General features: G+C 36.1%; 1 protein-coding gene across 1 annotated transcript in view; it reads left to right on the top strand.

Annotated features, from left to right (window-relative positions):
- Positions 1–21493, top strand: part of LOC150094192 (exportin-4-like) — a 541216-nt gene that overhangs the window by 426348 nt on the left and 93375 nt on the right. Inside the window, exons 18-19 of the mRNA XM_090412419.1 lie at positions 14516–14582; positions 20558–20671. Coding sequence (XP_090268545.1) covers positions 14516–14582; positions 20558–20671 — 181 coding nt within the window. The remainder of the gene's footprint in view (positions 1–14515; positions 14583–20557; positions 20672–21493) is intronic.

The following is a 21493-nucleotide window of genomic DNA, read 5'->3' as shown; positions in this document are numbered from 1 at the left end:
ATGTGCACACTAGAGCTTTTGAAAAAAAGCTATCATAAATCTTAATTAGAAGTGTTTAGTCTTGCTGGAATGAACAGAGAAAAATGCCTGCAAATTATCCACTGACAAATGAGCTGCTAATCTGTCAGGTTGCCCACTAACAGAAGATGAACTTCATGTCCTAGCACTGGGCAATAAGTTTGCCATTTCACCCAAATGAATTCCCTGTCTGAACTTTATGTGCAATATTGAAAAGAACAATCATCTTTCTAGTGATCAAGCTAATAGACTTTGTTTTGAGGTCACCAAAATTATATATGATGCTCACTGGAACTGAATATTCAGCCACCTGAGTTGAAAACCCCGAGGTCTTTAAAATGCAGTAACATAGTTTTCACAGAGGCTGACAAAAGAAACACTACAGCAGTCTTAGATTCCAAATCCTAATACCAAAAGTTCTAAAAACTTAGCACGTTTTTAGAACTTTTTTTTTATGGTATAAAACAACAAACAAAAATGTCAAATAAACTATGCTTTTCTTTCAAGTAATTTCATGAAATACTTTGTTTCTTTTCATCAGGAAATACCATGAATAAACTAAAAACTAGAAAGCAAGTAATAGCAGTTAACATCACTAGTGAAACACATTTGAAAATGTTTAAACAATAGAAAGCATGTATTCACTATTATGCTGGCTTCTGGTTCATAGGTTGCTGATGAAATGAAACAAAGTATTTCATGAAGCTAGTCAAAATAAAAACATAGTTTCTATCTGGCATCTCTGTTAGTGATTTTATACTGCAATAAATAGTTTTAAAAATGTCCTATCCCCCACAGATGCCTACACAACAAAACTTAGCACGTTATTAGATAAAATGACATCGATAGACAAAACTAGCAAAACTATTAAAAAAAATCAGAACCTACTATGCAAATAACATGAATACACTAAAAACTTTTTATATACCGAAACCTGTGGTGAATTCATCACTAAAAACACACGTACTAACCACAGTGATAACTTTTAATATGTAAATATTTCATCCCAAGTATCTTGAGACATCACCAGTACAGTAATTCAAACAATACTAGGAATAACATGGAGTTAGGGCGCATGATTACAATATTCATGCAGTAACGTGTTATAGAAGTAAAAAAAAAAAAAAATTTTTAATTTTAAAATAAATAAATAAATAAATAATTAAAAAAAAACATATAAAGATGATTTTACACAATTTTGTATGACAATTTCCCATTCTTTAGGAATAGTAAGAATGTCATTGCGGTTTAAATTTGGTCTGTGTAGTAGAGCTTCAGCACTTCCTTTATATAAATGTTCATGTTTATATAAAGATTTATGTAAAAGTTTCGCCTTTTCCCAATAGATCGTAGGGTTTGGATTTTTAACTCCGTGTTGAGAGAGACCAGATTTCTGCAGTTTGAAAAGACAAATGTGGTCTTGATGTTCTGAGATGCATTTCTGAACAGATCTACCTTTCTGTCCAAAGTAAGACAATTTGCAGGAGCATGGGATCTCATAAACGCCAGGTAACATCAGAGGTGAGAGTTTGTCCTTAGGAGAAGGTAACAAGTTATAGATTTGGTTGATGGGTTTGTAAGTAGTGGCAAAATTGTATTTCTTCATAATTTTTGAAAGACGTTCGGAGATGCCTTTGACGTAAGGTATGGGAATCCTATGGAGTTCTTCTTGTCTGGGTTGATGTGTAGGAAAGTGACTAATGATTTTTTGAGTTGTTTTAAGATTATATCCATTTAGTATGGCTGTATTTTTGATTATTTCTAGTTCTTGGTTTAGAGATTCTTCAGAGGAGCAGAATTCGCGTGCTCTGGAAACTAGTGATTTAATGATGCTGTCCACTAACAACAGATGAATTAAATGTTCTAGCAAGAGGTCATAAATTTGGAATTTCACTTGATGTTTCCCATATTTAGATTTTATACATAACAGAGAGAGAAACATCGGCTATCTTTCCAGTACCGAAGCCAACAGGCTTCGTTTCGAGGTAGCAAAAGTAATCTTCTACGATGCCAAACCTTCGGACTTAAATATCCAACCATCAGAATTGAAAGCTCTTACCTCCTTAAAACATAATAAAAACATAATCATTACCAGAGCTGACAAAGGAAATACCACTGTGGTTCTTGATACCAATTCATATGACCGAAAATGAATTTATTACTCCGAGATCGTAATACTTGCGCCAAACTGGATTATGAACCTACAAAATGTCACCTCAGGAAATTAAATAAGTTACTTAATGAAACCTCCTCCTTAGATGAAGAAACAATTAAAAAACTCAAGACATACCATGCTAGACCTCCTCGAATTTATGGCTTACCTAAGCTTCACAAGATTAATGTTCCACTCAGACCCATCGTAGATTCTATTAGCAGTCTGACTTACAAGTTATCAAGATTCTTATCTATGATATGTCGATGACGTCTTTGCAGTCTGGGATCATCCTGAAGGAATTACAGCTGTTTCTAGATAAAATAAACCTCCTTCACCTTCCCATCAACTTTATGCTAGAAAAAGAATCTCCACAGGGTATCTTCTTTCTGGATTTACACATTCAAAGAAAAGAAGATGGTTCCATTTTCAGGTCACTACATTCACAATTCTTCTGCTCATCATCCATCTCAGAAATTTGCCATCATTAAATTCCTAGTTTCCAGAACACACAAATTCTGCTCCTCTGAAGAATCTCTAAACCAAGAACTAGAAATAATCAAAAATACAGCCATACTAGGATATAATCTTAAAACAACTGAAAAAATCATCAGTCATTTCCCCACATCAACCCAGACAAGAAGTCCATAGGATTCCCATACTTTACGTCAAAGGCATCTCCAAACGTCTTTCAAAAATTATGAAGAAATACAATTTTGCCACTACCCATCAACAAATCTATAACTTGTTACCTTCTCCTAAGGACACACTCTCACCTCTGATGTTATCTGGCGTTTATGAGATCCCATGCTCCTGCAAATTATCTTACTTTGGACAGACAGGTAGATCTGTTCAGAAACGCATCTCGGAACAACAAGACGACATTCGTCTTTTCAAACCACAGAAATCTGGTCTCTCTCAACACGGAGTTGAAAATCCAAACCATACGATCCATTGGGAAAAGTCAAAACTTTTACATAGATCTTTATATAAACATGAACGTTTATATAAAGAAAGTGCTGATGCTCTACTATACAGACCAAATTTAAACCGCAACGACGTCCTTATTATTCCTAAAGTATGGGAAATTTTCATACAAAATTGTGTAAAATAATCTTTATGTATGTTATTTTTTTATTTTTATTTATTTATTTATTTATTTTTAATTTACTTCTATAACACGTTACTGCATACATATTGAGATTCCATTGTAATCATGCACCCTAACTGTATGTTGTTCCTAGTATTGTTTGAATTACTGTACTGATGATGTCCCAAGATACTTGGGATGAAATATTTACATATTAAAAGTTATCACTGTGGTTAGTGTGTGTGTTTTTAGTGATGAACACTAAAAACTAGAAAGCAAGTATAATAGTTAACATCACTAGTGAAACATTTGAAAATGTGTAAACAATGGAAGAAATGCATTTGCTAGTATGCTTGGCTTCAGGTTCATGGGTTGCTGATGTAGTGAAACAAAGTATTTCACGAAAATAGTCAAAATAAAAACATAATTTCTAAAACCACAAACGAAGTTGACATCTTCGTTTGTGGTTTTATACTGAAACAAATAGTTCTAAAAATGTCCTATCCCCCACAGAAGCCTACACAACAAAACTTAGCAGGTTATTAGATAATGACGGTTAGATTAGGCATCACTATATGACGAAACTATTAAAAAACTCGGAACCTATTCTACAAGGCCCCCCCCCGCAAGAATATATTGTCCACCAAAATTACATAAAAGTAACCTTCTTTGTCTTCTCATGGCCTACTGCGAGCCTGGTTGGCATATCTGCTCTCTAGCCAAGAGGGTGCAGGGAATCCCACCAGTTCCATATGTACTGCTGTGACCTGTGTCCTGATGTCCTAAGAATTATCAACAAAAAAGAAGAGCTGACAGAATTAGAGAAGAACTGCATTGGCTTAATTGGTGTTACTGAAACAGAAACAACAGGTGAGATTCCTCTAAATAACAATGCTTGGTGTTATATTATTATCATCATTAGAAACCTCCATGGAGTCACAGATTCACTGAGGAAGGCTATACATCACCAATAATCAGCTGTCACAGAATCTATTACTCATTCACACCAGGTGCACTTGCCACTTCAACAGTGGAAGAAAATCTCGCTCACCTGTTTCTTATCTGCATACAACTTCCATTTTTCTCACCCCCACTTTCCCTATAATGAAAAGCTGCATCAAATGATATCTTATAACACCCTTTCAGAAGTTTACAGGCTTCTATCATATAATCCTTCACTCTCCTATCTACCAGTATCTGCACAATTTCTCTTTATAATTTCTTGTTTTGCTTTGGAATATTTTTCTATTAAGTTTTCTTTTGTACCATTTTAGATGTCATCATTCCAAATATGTAATCTTTTTTAGTATTTAGTTTTCTTTCCAAGTACTTCTGATGCTGCTGTCTTATTATTAGACCACCATTGAGTCAACGACTCATTGTGAGAGGTCCTCTGTCACACATACAGCTCATCATCTGTTACTTGAATGTATTCACTGTCTTCACACTCACTATACTTCCAGGCAATGCATTCCAACCACCCACAACTCTTTGCACAAGAAACCTACTCCTCACCCACTTGCCGATATGCTTCTTATACAGCTCTTAGGGATGGTATCTTGTTCTCCCCATGTCTCCACCTATTCTATGATAAATCTGATCCACATTAATCCAGTAATAACTCCTTACTGATATATATCAATCATGAGTCTCTCCCCTCATCCTTCTCTCCACTAAATTCTACAATTTGCATTTGCTCAATCTGCTTTCATATATATATATATACGAGGGTTGTTCGATAAGTCTGTGCAAAAATGAAGAAAACATAATTTTTTTGGGACAAACATTTTTTATTTTTCAACATAGTCTCCTTTGAGGTCTACATCACTTAGTCTAATGATGCTCAAGTTTTTTTGATCCCGTTCATATAGTATGATCTGCCAGTCATTTTTTCATGTTTGGAAACGTGAAATAGCATCAAGTCCCACAGCCTTATTTACATCAAATCTATTCAATTCCTCATATATCTGTTGAAAGTTTATTTTTCACTTGGTTAGAATATAATAAAGGATTAAACTAAATTTATTATCCTCATATACCTCTTGTTCACTTTCTAACAGTTCCTCCTCCTCCTTCTTTCCCACTGCTTTCGACTTCTGCATGATGTCACATTCATGAGAATGAAATACCTTTATAAAATGTGGTACATCTCTAATTCTTCTGCAAGTTCTACTCATTTTTTAATAATAATTTTTAGCAGAAAAGAAATTGTGCTTAGCTTGAATTTTGCTATTTATTTTGTTATTATTTAATTTATGTAATTGTTTATTTATTTTATTTTATTTATTTATTTATTTTTGCAAGTGTAATAAATTGCTATTTTTGTCATTGTAAAAGTTTATCTACCTTGCTTCCTCTTAACAGGCATCTCATTCCTAGGAGTTCTTGTTATTTTGCAACAGTACTTTGAACTAATGCTCGGTTGTACACAACATTTTGAGTATTTGGATCAAATACTCAATTAGTCAAATCTACTGATCTGCCAACATTTGTACATTCTAGTGGTAAGACTTATACGTTGGTTAGACATAACTGGTAATTAATTTACGGAATTAACAACGCATATAAAGTAAATTAATTAAAGATAACTTTAATGAATCACTTCTATATTTCGACAATGTCACATTGTCATCTTCAGGAACATAAAGATATGATATGTGCACTACAGGAACTAACAAAGCAAATGAGGAAGAAATTAAGACACTAATTTTGTTCCTAAAGTCCTAATGGTGCCCTCTTGCGGGCTAATTTGGTAGTCTTGGCCGTTGGGCTGAAGTTCTCATAATGAAAGTCTCCCAAATTTGGGGCAGTTTCATGCACCCAAATTTGTTGAGGTTAGGAACGTTGTTTAGAGCTGCTGAAGATTCTTTGAATAATCTTTCGTATTTAAACTTGCTGCGATGGATTATTTTTGTCTTCTTCCAACGAATTTTATGGTGGGTATCTAAGACATGGTCTGCCAGCCCAGAGCGGCTGTACTGGTGAAACCGGATGTAGTCTTGGTGTTCTGAAATCCTGATATTTGTTCTTCTGCCTGTTTGGCCAAAGTAGGACAATTTGCAGCTGCAAGGGACCTGGTATACACCAGGTAGGTCTAGGGGAAGTGGTTGGTCTTTGGTAGAGCGGATAAGGGATGCCAACTTTTTATATGGTCTGTAACAGGAAGTAAGGTCATATTTCTTGAGGATATTAGTTATTTTTTCAGAGGTGCCCTGGATGTAGGGGATAGTGATAGACTTGGTGTAGTCTTTATTGTTGAGGGGGGGAGGGGGGTTGTGGTTTTCAGGTTTTAGTATTTTTTGGATTTTTTTGGGGTTATAGCCATTGGCTAAGAAAGTGTTGAGGATGTGGTTTAGTTCCATAGTCAGGGCCTTGTCATCTGAGCAGATTAATTTTGCCCTGTTAAATAGTGTTTTTATCACCCCATATTGTTGTGAGGGGGGGTGGTGGGATTGCTGGTGAATGTATCTGCCAGTGTGGGTGGGTTTTCTGTAAACAGAGAAAACCAAAGATCCATCAAGCTGGCGGGTGATTAAAGTGTCTAGGAAGGGGAGGGTGTTGTTTACCTCTTTTTCTAAGGTGAACTGGACTCTGGGATGTTGGTTGTTTAAGTGTGTTAGGAAGGAGTGGAGTGAGTCTGAGCCATGTGGCCAAATAGCAAACACATCATCCACATAACGAAGCCAAATAGTGGGTTTTTGTGGGGAGGAGTTTAAGGCTTTTTCTTCAAATGTCTCCATAAAGAAATTGGCCAAGGGTGGGGAAAGTGGTGAACCCATGGCTGTCCCCTCTATCTGTTTGTAGAACTTTCCTTGCCAAACGAAATAGCCTGAGTTCATTGTGAACTGAAATAGGGCTGAGATATCGGGAGGAAACTTGGCTTGGATGAGCTCAAGGGTTTCTTTGAGTGGGACATTAGTGAATAGGGAGGAGACGTCAAAACTGACCATTATGTCAGTGTGTTGGAGTGTGAGGTTTTCTATACTGGCTTTAAAGTGGGCCGAGTTTTTTATGTGTGATGGTGTGTTGCCAGTGTAGTGTGCGAGCGTTTTGGCTAAATGTTTGGCTAATTTATATGTGGGGGAATCAATGCCATCCACTATGGGACGTAATGGCACATTTTGTTTATGTATTTTTGGGAGTCCATATAATCGGGGGGGTCTAGAGTTATAAGGTTTAAGCTTGTTGGTGACTTCCACAGGCCATTTATATGTGGGGGAATCATTAGCCAAACATTTAGCCAAAACGCTCACACACCATAATACCCGCCTTAGATACCCACCATAAAATTCGTTGGAAGAAGACAAAAATAATCCATCGCAGCAAGTTTAAATACGAAATATTATTCAAAGAATCTTCAGCAGCTCTAAAAAACGTTCCTAACCTCAACAAATTTGGGTGCATGAAACTGCCCCAAATTTGGGAGACTTTCATTATGAGAACTTCAGCCCAACGGCCAAGACTACCAAATTAGCCCGCAAGAGGGCACCATTAGGACTTTATGAACAAAATTAGTGTCTTAATTTCTTCCTCATTTGCTTTGTTAGTTCCTGTAGTGCACATATCATATCTTTATGTTCCTGAAGATGACAATGTGACATTGTCGAAATATAGAAGTGATTCATTAAAGTTATCTTTAATTAATTTACTTTATATGCGTTGTTAATTCCGTAAATTAATTACCAGTTATAACATTTGTACATGTAGCATTTTATAAAAACCTTGAATATATAAGGTTTGTCTTCATTTGTCTCCTTGTCATATTTATTATTATTTCTGGAACAATAATAGTCCAGTTTTGAATAACCTTAACAAAGAACGTGTAATACAAGGAAACATATGAAACTGGGTTTTAATTGATCGGAGATTTGTGCCGAGATATAGCCTACTAGTTTCGCCGACTTGACTGCTGGCTTCATCTGGGCACACAAAAAGCTATAAAACAGTACAGAAACGAGCTAAAGTATCAGGTTAAAACATAACCGAATGTTAAAAATGATCAAAATTCAAATGAAACGCTTCATGAAATGCATGGAGCATGTATGTTAGCAATCATTGTTATACAAGTGCGTTCTTTGATGTTGCAGGTATAAAAATCTTCGAAATATGGCATAGTACTTTTATCCCATTCAATGTTGTGATCGGTATTAGAGAAACGGAGAGCTAAACCAGAATTGTCTTCTCTGTTGTTGTTGTTATACTGCTCTTGTGGTTTAAATTACATAGGATAAACTTCTAGAAGTTTAGAGATAAGACAAACAGAACACATTGGGGACATTAAACACAACAGAGAAGACAATTCCGGTTGAGCTCTCCATTTTTCTAATGTCAGTCACAACATTGAATGGGATAAAAGTACTATGCCATACTTAGAAGAAGATTTTCATACCTGCAACATCAAAGAAGCTGCAATAGTGATTGATCCCTTCAAGAGGCAGCCTTAACATGAATCAAGGAATGATCCTTGGTGACATCTGGAAAACACTCATAAGATCACTCAACACATTGGAGTTCAACTTTGCAGCCAATTACAGAACACACCTGTATAATAATGACTGCTAACATACACACTCCATGCATTTGATGTAGCATTTCATGTGAATTTTGATTATATTTAACATTCGGTTATGTTTTAACCTGATACTTTAGCTTGTTTCTGTTCTGTTTTATTGTTGCTTTTTTTCTGCCCAGATGAAGCCAACAGTCAAGTCGGTGAAAGTAGTAGGATCTGTACAAATCTCCGACTAATTAAAACCCAGTTTTATATGTTTCCTTGTATAATATTCAGTCGTCGAAAATAACATTATCATGAAAAAAAAAAAGAAAATTTAATCTAAGATATTACTGTGGTATAGTCTGACCACAGAATCAAACTGTCGTTGGCAGACTGCCAAGAAGAGTCAATTTCTGTTGAAGGGGAGAAAGAAATAAGGCAATGTATGAATTGGTCACCAACACACGAAATCACGTGCTTTATATGTAAATTTTTCCAACTATTATACAAGCAAAATAGTTACCACTTTAAAAACTACAATGAATGTAAAAAGAGAAGTTCATTTTCCGATGTGTAATAATAAACACTCATCCCACAATACCAATTGATTACCCTAATATTATTATTATTATTACGGGCAACTCCAAGGAGTCGATAGACTCATCAAGGGAGGCCCTAACATCATGTCAAGAGCAACTATTTGACATTCACACAGCATCTATCATACCTCGCCTTGAATTCACTCACAGTCATGGCACCCACAACAGACTTTGGCAGCTTATTCCACTCATTCACCACTCTCCAAGTAAAAAACCTAGCTCTAACACCCTTGCTAACCACACTCATGCCCAGCTTCCATGTATGGCCCTAGTCCTCCCACCATCAGTCCTATTCTCAAAAATATCTTCTGAATTAATCCTATAGAAACCCTTCAGTAATTTGAATGTCTCAATCATATCATCCCTTTTCCGCCTATCAACCAATTTCTGCAACCCACAAATTTTCAACCTGTTCTCATAAGGTTCATTCCATAGACCTGCTATCATCTTGGTCACTCATCTCTGGATCCTCTCCACCTCCTCCCCATCAAGAAGAAACCGAGGCACCCATATCTGGGCAGAGTAGTCTAGATGGGGTCTTATCAAGGCTCGATATTTCAGCAACCAAGTGATTTGATGAGCTGATTTAGCCACTTTTGCGATGTGCCCCCCCCCCTAAACTTCAACTCCCTATCCACCACCACTCCCAAATCCATGGCCTCTTCAATCTCCTGGAGTACGGTTCCACCAGTGTGATATACTGCTGCTAATCTTTTCACCCCAAAATGCATAACCTTACACTTTGCCACATTAAATCGACATCCATTTTCCTTAGCCCAGTCCTCAAAACTATCCAAATCATCTTGCAAAATTTTGACATCCTGTGCACTCACTATTGCTCTACCCAACTGTGCATCATCAGCAAACAAAAGAACACATCCTCTCAGATCCTTTCCTATATCGTTAATGAACAAATTGAACAGTAGTGGTCCAAGAACGGAGCCTTGCGGCACACCACTAGTCACAGGGCGTCTTGGACCCTACTGCTGAATAAACCACTCTCTGATTTCTTTCCATCAACCATCCTCCTATCCATCTCACCAACCCTATATCCATCCCCATATGCTGCAGTTTACTGATTAGAATTCCATGTGGTATCCTGTCCAAGGCCTTAGCAAGGTCCAGTAGAATCACTGTAAACCCATTTACCTTATCCAGTTCAGCCGTACTGTGTTATAAAATGTGAGCAAGTTACGGAGGCATGATCTACCCTTCACAAAACCATGTTGTCCCCCATACAGTATCCCATTTTCATCTATCCAATCCTGTATTTTCCTCTTCACTATTTTCTACAAGACCTTGACAATGATTTCTGATATGCTGATCAGTCAGTAATTTACAACAACAGTCTTGGAACCTCCTTTATGCAGTGGAACTATTTACTCCTCTTTCTACCCTCTCGGGACTAACCCAGACCTGAGACTGAGATTAAACAAAATGGTCAAGGGCACTGACAATTCTTTAGCCGCTTCACATACGACATGAGCTGGTAATCCACAGATGTATTGACATTGAGGTTTTGTAATAGACTATTCTCCTTCACTTCATTCACCACAATTTCTGTATAAGCTATTGGTTCATTCATTCTTGCAAAGTGCTCGCTCAGTAATTCCACTATATCAACTGATTTGGTTACCTCCCTACCATTGACATTCTTTAAAATCATTCTGCCATATACATTTTTTCTTTTACTTGCAACATATCGAAAAAACTGTTTGGGATTCTCTTTAGCTTGCATGGCTAATGTTCTTTCATAATCCACTTTTGCTTTTCTTACCACACTCGTTACCCTTCTGGCCTGCACATCATACCGTTCATGTGCCTGCCAGTCACCTTTCTCCTTAAATTCCCTCCACAGTTGTTTCTTTTTTTGTACCTCAAGCTTAATTATCCATTTAACCCCTACTTGATTTATTATTTGAACTCTAGGTATACAGTCAGCCATTGCCTCCTGCAAACACTTCTTAACCGCCTCCCATGCACTATCAACATCCAGCCCTTGCAGTTTTACATGCCATGGCACTGAACCAATCAAACTCCTAAGCTTGTGATACTTACCAGCCTGATAATTCTACATGTACCCTGTCTTAATTGTAAATTCCACACCTTTAGCCACCTCCCAAGTCAAGACCCTATGATCACTCTCACCAATTGGTGGCAATGTGGTCATATTCGTTACAGCCAAATGCTCAGATGCAATTACTAGGTCAGGCACTCTCTGAACCCTAGTATTTTTCATTACATACTGTCACAGATAGTTATCCCTTAATAACTGCATAAAATTCAATTCCTTCCTCTCATGTGTCCTCTCTTCCTTCCAATCGATGTTACCATAGTTGAAATCTCCCATAATAATTACCCTTCTTCCAGTCATTTCTTCTATTTGCTTATGCATACTATCTCCACCATCTATTCCATCACCTGGTCTCTAGCAGCACCACCCAACTGTATATTTTGTTCTGCTAGTCTCAGTCTCACACCAAATAGCCTCAAATGTGCTCTTTTCTCTGTCCTGCAATTCCACTTCTATTCTCCTTGGCTGCAGCTCATCATCTATCAGAATGGATTCTCCTTCTTTTGACATGCGCAGAAGTGTTGAAGGTTCTCGTATCTGTGGGCGTACTAGATTTGGTATCTTTATGGCAATTTTTTAATTTTTATTTAATCATTTATTTTTACATTTGGTTACCACCCTATTTTTACATTTGGTTAATTTAAAATTATTGTTAAACCTATAATACATTTGTATCATGTGTGGGCTAAGGATTTTTTCCCTCCATTTTTATCAGTTTTATATTTTTTTTGTAATTTTTTTTAAAAAGTTTTACGTAGGCTGAAAACCCTGCTTTTTGATGGTGTGAGGCCACCAGCTGGTCGCCTCACACCATGCAATAAAATTCACCTCCCACCTAAATTTTACCAATCTTTATGAATGATCCTTGTATCGTGTTTTGACATATTTACATCTGCCTCATTTCGAGTACTTGTGAATCTGAAGCTTAATGTATAGCTATAATTAAATTTTCACTTTTTACAAATATTTTTTCAAGATTATATTTGTTTTTTAACATAAATGTATCATGAGAAAGAAGTTGATGTGATTGTGAACTATTTTGAACAATTTCATTTCTTTTAGTTTCCAAGTTTTAAACAAATATCTATTATTTGATCATGAGCTTATTTAAATATATGGAGCATAGCTATAACATGATGAATAAAAGTTGTGGATAAAAATTGAATACCTGAAAATCATAATAAGTTAGAAAGACTGGCCTGAGTAGAATTTCATGTAGGTTGAGAACTTTTATAATGACTTTTCATCTGAAAGTGAGTTGGATAGTTTCATATGGCAGTGGAAGGATTTTTGCCTTCTGAAAAATTGATTTTTATATCCCATAAGACTGACAAACTGGTCATCAAACACACACACATGCACACACGAGACTGTGTAGATAGGTTTAAATGCCCTATCAGAGCATAAACTGTGCTGTGATAAGCCATTCCCCATAACATGTAAGAAGACGGTGAAGGAGATTCTAGAATAAAGAGTTCAGCTTAAAAAAAAAAAAAAGTAGTATTATAGTTTCTCATGGGGAAGTCTGCTCCACAAAACTGAGGTAGACAGAAGAAAATGAACAGAGTAGTTGGTTGGCGAGTCAGCAGTTCATCTGTTGACTCACCAACCAACTACTCTAAAAGGATGTTGAACAGCTATTGTTTATGTTGCTGTAGGTTTAGAAGAAATTTAGGGGACACAATGGATGCTAGTTCTGGTGAACAGTAGCTATTAAATTACCTGTAAAAGAGATATATGGAGAAATAAAAAACTGTCTTCTGAAATGGTCAGTTTCCGAGTAGTTGAAGAGAGTCTGTAAGAGAAGGGTCATCAGTCAAACAAACTACTTTCTGCTGAACAATAATAATTTTTTAAAATAGAGTGATTTTGGGTACACCATCCCAAATGTGAGAGCAATATTCCAAGGTCAGGCAGATTTGAGATATGTACAGAGTTGGGAGATGGACATATGAAATGTTTTTTTAAAGCCTGAGGATTCTATAGAAGTGATGTGATTGTGTTAGGGGAGGCTAGGAGTAAGAATCAGTCTGAGAGGAGGGAATGAGATTTGGTCTTGACTATTAAGGTGAGCATTATCAAAGGTAAGATGAGAAGAACTAAGTCTTTTTTTTGGGGGGGGGGGAGGATAAATTCATTTTTGGAAATATTGAAGTTGATTAGGTTATTGCTATCTCATTGAAGGTGGAGTATTTGCATATTGCAAGAAGTCACTTTCACAAGGCAAATTATGAGATGTTTTAGAGTTAACATTAAAAGCTGTGAATGTTTTACAGAAATGGTTTCTATATACTTTAATCTGAAAAATGTAATAAATTTCTGAAAAAAAAAAACAAATAAATCCCTCCCCCTTTTTAAATTGAGAATCTTATTAATTGCACACCTGGCCATTAAATTCAATTTTATTTGTATAATGGTCATCAACATTTACTCAATGTTAGTGCACTTACAGTTATCTGCATGTACAGGTATACCACAGATGGTCTGGCACCTTCTTTAGTCTAGAAAGAATAATGCGAGTGCACTTGAAATTCTCATGACTATCTGACTAGTTCACTGTACCACCAGAGATGGTATTGCGTGCAGTGCATGCTCACTTAATTATTAACATCTGCACTTGGTGCGATCCCTTGATTATGAGTGACTGTTAGCTTATTTTGTTACATTTAACACTAGCTAGGTGCATCTAAGTAAAGTCCATTCCACAGTGATGGTTGTGTCAAGTATATAAAGAAGTCTTATCCACTTGTACTGTGTCATATATACTAATGTAAATAATTTAATCAAGGCATTTACATTTAATATTTAAGTTTCTAGCATTCCATTGTGTTTGAAAGACTTGTGGGGGGAGGTATAATTAGTGAGTCAAAGTTGTACTGATGAATTATTATATTACATGATTTCCACTGATCCAGAAAATGGTTAATCACACAAGGTTCTGAAACCTAGGATGCCTGAAAAACCGCTGGTGCCTGTATTTGTCTTTATTTCTCATTAATTAATAAATCTTAAAACAAATTACAAAATTATTTCTATCCCAATATCACTAGTTAATTAAGAGTATTATAAATTTTGCTCTTATTTTCAGTCTGATGCAAAAAAAGTGTATGAATGTTGTCTGAGTGTGATCCAAACCTATGCAAAACATAATTTAGGTAAGCTTTTATTTATTATTATTGTTGTTTGTTTATTATTATTATTTATTTATTTATTATTGTTAGATCCTGAATGGAGAGCTTTACAAGTAAGTTCTTTATTCAGGATTTAACATATTTACTACTAATTAAGGAGATATCTGCACATCAGCTAATAATTACGAAGTATTATTTTGTTATGTAATAATGTGTAATCCATGTGTGCCATATAGTGAGAGTTATTCCTGCATAACTGAAATGAGAAGCAGAGAATTATGTGTCAAAATAATAAGAATTGTGTAAGGGAATTGTTAAGTTATTTGTAATTCCCATTTAAGCTGTCTAGTACATTACAAAATTCTGAGAAAAATTATAAGTAGTAATCCGGAATAATCGCGGATAATCTGTACGAGTCGAGCATAGCGATAGAGGCTATACCTACACGGAAAATGACGTCAGAACGGCTACCTGGAATAATGTAACCTAGCAGATTAGGGAGAGTGTAGGATCACCCAAGGGGCATGAACGATGGGGTTCATGGGTGAAAACCACATCGAATAGAGGGCGCCCGAAAAGGGTGAATAAAAGACGAAGCGTGCCATTTTAGAGGGCTTTTTCCTGTCGTTTCCTGGATTCGAGTTTTAGGGGGTTTTGTCGGGGAGTTCGTGAGAGAGCGGTGGATTGACTACAGTGATGACGGACGGTGGGTTCTTTTCTTGAGAATGCTTGAAGATTTCTAAGCGGAGCTGATCGCGATATGATGGCCTATGCAGAATCAAGCCTTAGCAGAATGTCCCATTGGAGATAGTATCCTGTGGTGCTGTCTATTGCTCCACAGGATACTATCCTGTGGAGCAATAGACAGCATGCAACAGTCGGAAACAATTAAAAGAAAAGCAAAAAGCATAGTGCATTGCCAGGCGCAAAGACAGCTGAAGAATATACAGTAAGGTAACCCAGATCTACATGAGATGGTGGCATGAAATCTAAAAGGATCTGGTGATGTAAAGATTTTCGTTCTATGTTAAAAATCGCTTAGAAGAATAAGAAATTTGTGTATACTGTAAACTAAAGGATACTAGTAGAGAACTTTTAAGCAATCAATTGATTGAATTAATTGAGACCCTGTGGAACAAACAAGAATTGTTGATAGGCAGTATTTTGATTGTGAATGGCTAGGCTTGCTTAATGAAATTTAGAAATAGGATAGTTATTGGTAGAGTATTAATGAAAGTGTTCAGTGCATATTCTGTGAATAACTTCTGAAAGGAATTATATCCTAGTAGTATTATGCTTGCACTTAATTTTATGCTTTCGTAATTGAAGGATTTAGCATACTCAGATTCATTGTGATTTAGTATGAGCTTAACTTAGAGCAAATTTTGATCCATTAAATAACTGAATTTTCTTAACTGTAAATGTTTTATGTTTTTCCAATAAACATGTTTTGTACCTTATACCTGAGTTTATGCCTGATTACGAATTCAAACCACCACTTATGAAATAGAACCTTTTGGCGGGAAGGAATTTAGATATAATTGCTTAAGTGAGATTCGAGTCACGACTGCTAACTGAATCTGCACAGTGCTAGCGTGAGATAAATTATTGTGTGTGTGTCCCTTTTGAATTTAGAATTATTTCCCTGAACAAGAGCCTCCTCTGTTATAGGATGTTGGCTGGCGCAGCATAATATAAATTTTGCCATTATCCGAAGAGGAGATAAATCTGAATTAATAATTTAAGGGTACGACAGTAGATTAGAAGGAGGGCTATTTAGAGGTGGAACAAGATATAATATAGGAATAACAATATATATAACAATGACGCAGTGACATTACAATTATTATTATTATTTTTTAGTTAATGCTGTCTGTCGTGTGAAAGCATTTATAATAAACTGATTCTGTCTGACAGGTTTATACAGGCAATTAGTAAGTGGGATATGAAGAAATGAAGAGAAAAGAGAATTGAGAAGAAATTGAAATGATCGATGACAATAGGAATATGGGCATTATATGTGCATATATTCCTAATATGAGTCTCTAGTCTAATTTCAGTATGAAGCTCTAACAGAATGTTTAATAGGTTGCTGTTATGAGCTTGAATTATCCAGTTTGATTTGGAGGTGACAATTTATTTTTTCCCGAAAAACACACACACAATGGACAGAACATTAGAGACACCTACCTAATAGCATGTCAGTCCTCCTCTAGTACAAATAACAGCCTATACTCTCCAAGGCAATGACTTCATCAGATGCCAGAAGTAATTTCTGCCATGATTATTGCAGCATTGTCCACAACTGTGCTTTAGATGTTGGTCTCAGATACATGAATCTGATGTATTGCTCTATGGTCCCAGAGAGATTCAATACTCCGGAGACCTTAGGGATCACTGGATGATCCCCAACTGAGATGAGTGTTCCTTGAGCCATGCCGTGTTAGTTGCAGCTCAGTGGGGCAGCACATTGTCCCACTAAAACAGACCATTGACTACAGGATGTGTGAAAGCCATGAAAGTGTGTAGGTGATCAGTCAGCACATTCTGGTAGCTTGCAGCATTTAAGGACCTCTTCAGAAACACTAAGGGACCTAATGTGTCACATGAGAAGGCTCCCCAGACCATCACATAGCCGCCACCACCACCACCTCCTTGAACAGAGCCAACCTGACACAACGATGCCATGGCCTCATGCTGTCAATGCCTCACCTACACCTTCCCATCAGCTCAGTACAACTGATAATGGGATTCCTCAGACCACATGACTGGTCCATCCTGCAGAGATCTAGTTTTGATCCCAATGCCAGGCAATGTGCAATGCCCAGTGACGAGCTCTCAACATTTGTACGTGATTAGGAGGTCATTTCCTGTAGCCCATGGTATGCGTGGTATGCTGTACCATTTGCTCACTGATGCAGCTTAGACCTTCGACATTGAAACTGTGTGTGATTTGTGCTGCCATTGTCCTCCTATTGGTCTGCATGAGCCTGGACACTACTTCGATCCCAGTCATCAATGGTGTTGGTTGTCAGCCATCACTGTACTCTACACACTGGTACATCCATTGATGGTATACTTGAGGTTGACCTGTGATACAGTTGCCTTTGAGAACTATAGGATATCACTTGGGAGATAGAATGATCTATCTGCCTTGTGCCAGTAATTTACCATGATAAAAGTCACTAAGATTGGCACATTTACCCATGTTTGTCGATTATGATACATTGTTTGGAAGCCCTGATGTCTGCCTATTTACCAGTGTCAACTTCCTATCACCCATATCTCTAATGTTTTGTTCACTGAGTGTATATGGTGTGTGTGTGTGTGTGTGTGTTTCTTAATAGATATTTCTTAAAAATGGGTATTTTATTATTCTCCTTATAAAATAATTTCATCACTGAGATGTAGCATTATAGAACTCTTGTTTGAATAATTATAATTTTGACCATCAGTTAGTAGCATGCTTATGGAAAATATAATTTTTGATGGGCCCAAACTATATTTTGGAGTCTTACATGAATCCTAAGAAGAGCCAAAAAATTTCAGAACAGTTGAGTGAATGGGGATGCTTAACCAAAAGCAAAGTTTCTCTCATCATTCATTGCAAAGGTGTATGTTTGCTTTTAAGTGATGGTTTATTATTATTTTTTTTTTTAACCAAGCATTTTAAGTAATGTAATGCTAAGGAAATATGTGCTGAATTATTTCAGTTATCTGAAATGGATAGAAATGTAATTTAAATGAAAACTTTCAATATATTAAAGATAGACCATTATTTAAGAAATGTATTTATCATATTATAAATGTCTGTAATCTAATAGCAAATAAATGCTCTTCTGATCTTCAATGCCAAACATCTAGGAACCTTTCATTCTGCCAGATGGAGAAAAATATATACTCCCAACCTATGCATAGTCTCTAGAGACACTGACAACCACCCCTACCAATAAATAAGTCTATCCTTGTCAGCTTTCTGAACAGTGAACATCGCCCTCTCCATCTGGAGATCAGTTTATCTATCCCACTTATTAAAATTGTTCATCCCTAGATGTAACCTTTGCTGCATTGGAATGGAGCAAATTGGAGGGAGTTTGGTGAATAAAATGATCAAACCATCAGTACCATCCTGCCTGTGACCCAAAACTTTACCCGATTTGTCAGATTGGTAAGAACAGTAGGAACAAAGAGCTTGAAGATATGCTAGCTCTGCACAAAGAATCTGGTGAGCTATTAGTGGATAAAGAACTAATAAAGCTCCTGGACGAGCTTTATTAGTTCTGTAGCCACTTCATTAGTTCAACATGTTAGATCAATCCAAAGACCTCAAGAAAGAAGGACATACAAACTACTGAGACACAATTTAGTTTCATGCTCTGAAACTTCAGACCTCTGTAGTTCAATCACAACAGAGGAAATCCAGGAAGCCCTATCACTTACCAAGAATGGTAAGGTTGCTGGAGTCGATGGCCTCCTCCCTGAGTATCTTAAACACTTTTGCCAGCATAGAAAGCAATGGCTGTCAGTTTTGTTATCAGTATGTTATCCTAAAAACACTAACTCACAGAGCTAGAGCTATTTGTTCTAATGACAATGCTCTTGCTGCCGAACTCACTCACATCATGCCTTTTTAGTCAATGGCTATAATCCCCCATAGGATAGAAAAAATACTAAATGCTCCCCAGAAATCCCCTCCATTGCCTACCACACAAGACTACAGCAAAACTGTTACCATCTCATACATTCAAGACATCTGAAAAGATATCTAGAGTGCTTAATAAATATCACCTATGCACCATATTTAAACCTTATGTCAAATTGGCAACTCTCATCCATTCACCTAAGGACAATCGTCTTTATCACATCCAAGAGTTTATGAAGTGCCCTGTTCTTGAGATCAGGTTTACTATGGACAGATAGAAAGAACTGTTGACATCCTTCTTGGTGAACATAAAAAATACATCTGGCACTATTGTTATGGCAAGTGTTCTAGTAGACCATTCCTTGGATACCCCCTTCACACACAATCTATTGAAAGAAAACAAAAGTGCTACAGAGATGTCATAAGTCAGAGAGATCAATTTTGGAATCAACAGGAGCTTTAAAACTTAATTCAAACCTCAACAAATATGGCTGCATAAATTTACCAAAAATCTGGGCGACTGTCCTTTTAAGATATGATTAATACTTGTTTTCCAGCTCTTTCTTCTTTTTCCAACCCAGATGTGCCTAAAGGACCTTAGTTTCTTGTTTTGTCCATTACAATTTTTTAAACTAGTCTCACTCTATACCAAATTGTTATTTTGTGTACTGACAAACTGTTTTTGTGCTTTGAAGATGCTGGATATAAAATCAGCAGAATATCAGCAAATAAGTTAATAAATATTATTTTATTAATAAACATCATATCCTGGTTTTAGTGTCACCTGTCTTCATAGTGTTGCCTGCAGTGTCCTTCATCACCTTTTCTGGAATGCTGTTAACTCTTTCTACTCATTATTCAGCATGCTAGATAGAAATAAATTCTGAGTAAATTGTTAACTCTTTTATATGTTACACAATTTTCATATTGCATAGTTATATCAGTTTTTATGCATTCAGGAGGGAGAAATTTCATGGAATAGCGTATGGTATTTATACTGCATAAAACGATTAGGGGATATTTTAGTTTTCTTGTAAATTATAAAGTTATAAAAATAATTTACAAATGTAACACAATTTATAATAAATATTGATTATTTAAACAATATCTCATCAATTACACCCTATCCATAAGTAAGAAATATTTATTCATGTATAAAGTACCCAATAGTTATAATTATTTGCAGAAATTTATAATTACTCGACAGAAACTAAAATATACCCTAATTGTTTTGAGCAATGTACTTTAGGATTCCATGTATTGTCCCTACCTGTTAAATTGACATATGTGCTGCAAATAAATTACATTACAAAGTTGTAAGATTATTTGAATATCTTTTGGTTTTCATTTATGTTAGGTAAAGTGAGCCTTGACGTTAGTGCAGAAGAGGAGCAGTATCAAGATATTTTGATTTTGATGCAGTTGCTTACTGATTTGTTATCCAAAGATTTCATAGACTTTTCTCCATCTGGTAATTAATCCATACAAGTAATTTTTTTTTTAAATTTAATGGCCATATGTAGTTTACTTTAAATTTAGTCAGTCATTATTGTTGCTGATGTGGCATTTGTACATATGTCTATTGATAATTTGTCTTCTTTTGGAAGGAAGTGATAGTAACTTATAGAACATCATGAAATCTCTGAATATGAGCCATACTGTATAAATGCATATGTCAGTGTAAAACTCGATGTCGCCTGGAAATGCTAAAGTGCTTTACATCGATTTTTACAGAGGTCAAGTCCCATGAGAATGTTACAAAAATAACCTTCTTTGTCTCTATATGTTTTATGCTAAATATTGTTGTAAATAACCCTATGGGAATTGACTGTACTTACTGCTTTAACAAAAATTTCTCTATTGTCAAAAACAAAGGCAATGCTTTGCCAACGGAACTTTGTATAATAGCTCTATATGAGAGCATAAGAAAGTTGTTTACGATTGAAGCGTATGAGGAGGTTGCTTACGAGCTCTGCGTATAAACACCTTCAAAGTCAGTGTCTAAGAGATCGGCAAGCTTCAGACAAGTTTCCGCTGCCCAACAAGATAAGATTAAAGCAATGCACAGTTCTCGTAGACAGGCTTATACGTTGGTTATGCATTATTAAAACACTTAAGGAATCGAACAACGTAGTTAAGGATATAAATTAAATTATACTTTAATAAATATTTTCCGATATTTCGGCAACATCATGTTGCCATTTTCTAAAGGAACTTACAAAAAAAAGGCACGTGCACGTAGGCACTACAAACACAGTAACTGGGAATGAAGAGATAAAGCTATTGTTCTCCT

This window comes from Typopeltis vanoorti, chromosome 22 (genome assembly GCF_054136105.1).
Source record: "Typopeltis vanoorti isolate ZY-2024b chromosome 22, IOZ_Tvanoo_1.0, whole genome shotgun sequence".
NCBI classification, from domain to species: domain Eukaryota; kingdom Metazoa; phylum Arthropoda; class Arachnida; order Uropygi; family Thelyphonidae; genus Typopeltis; species Typopeltis vanoorti.
The sequence above is the reverse complement of the archived record's forward strand: the minus strand, read 5'-3'. Positions and strand labels throughout refer to the sequence as shown.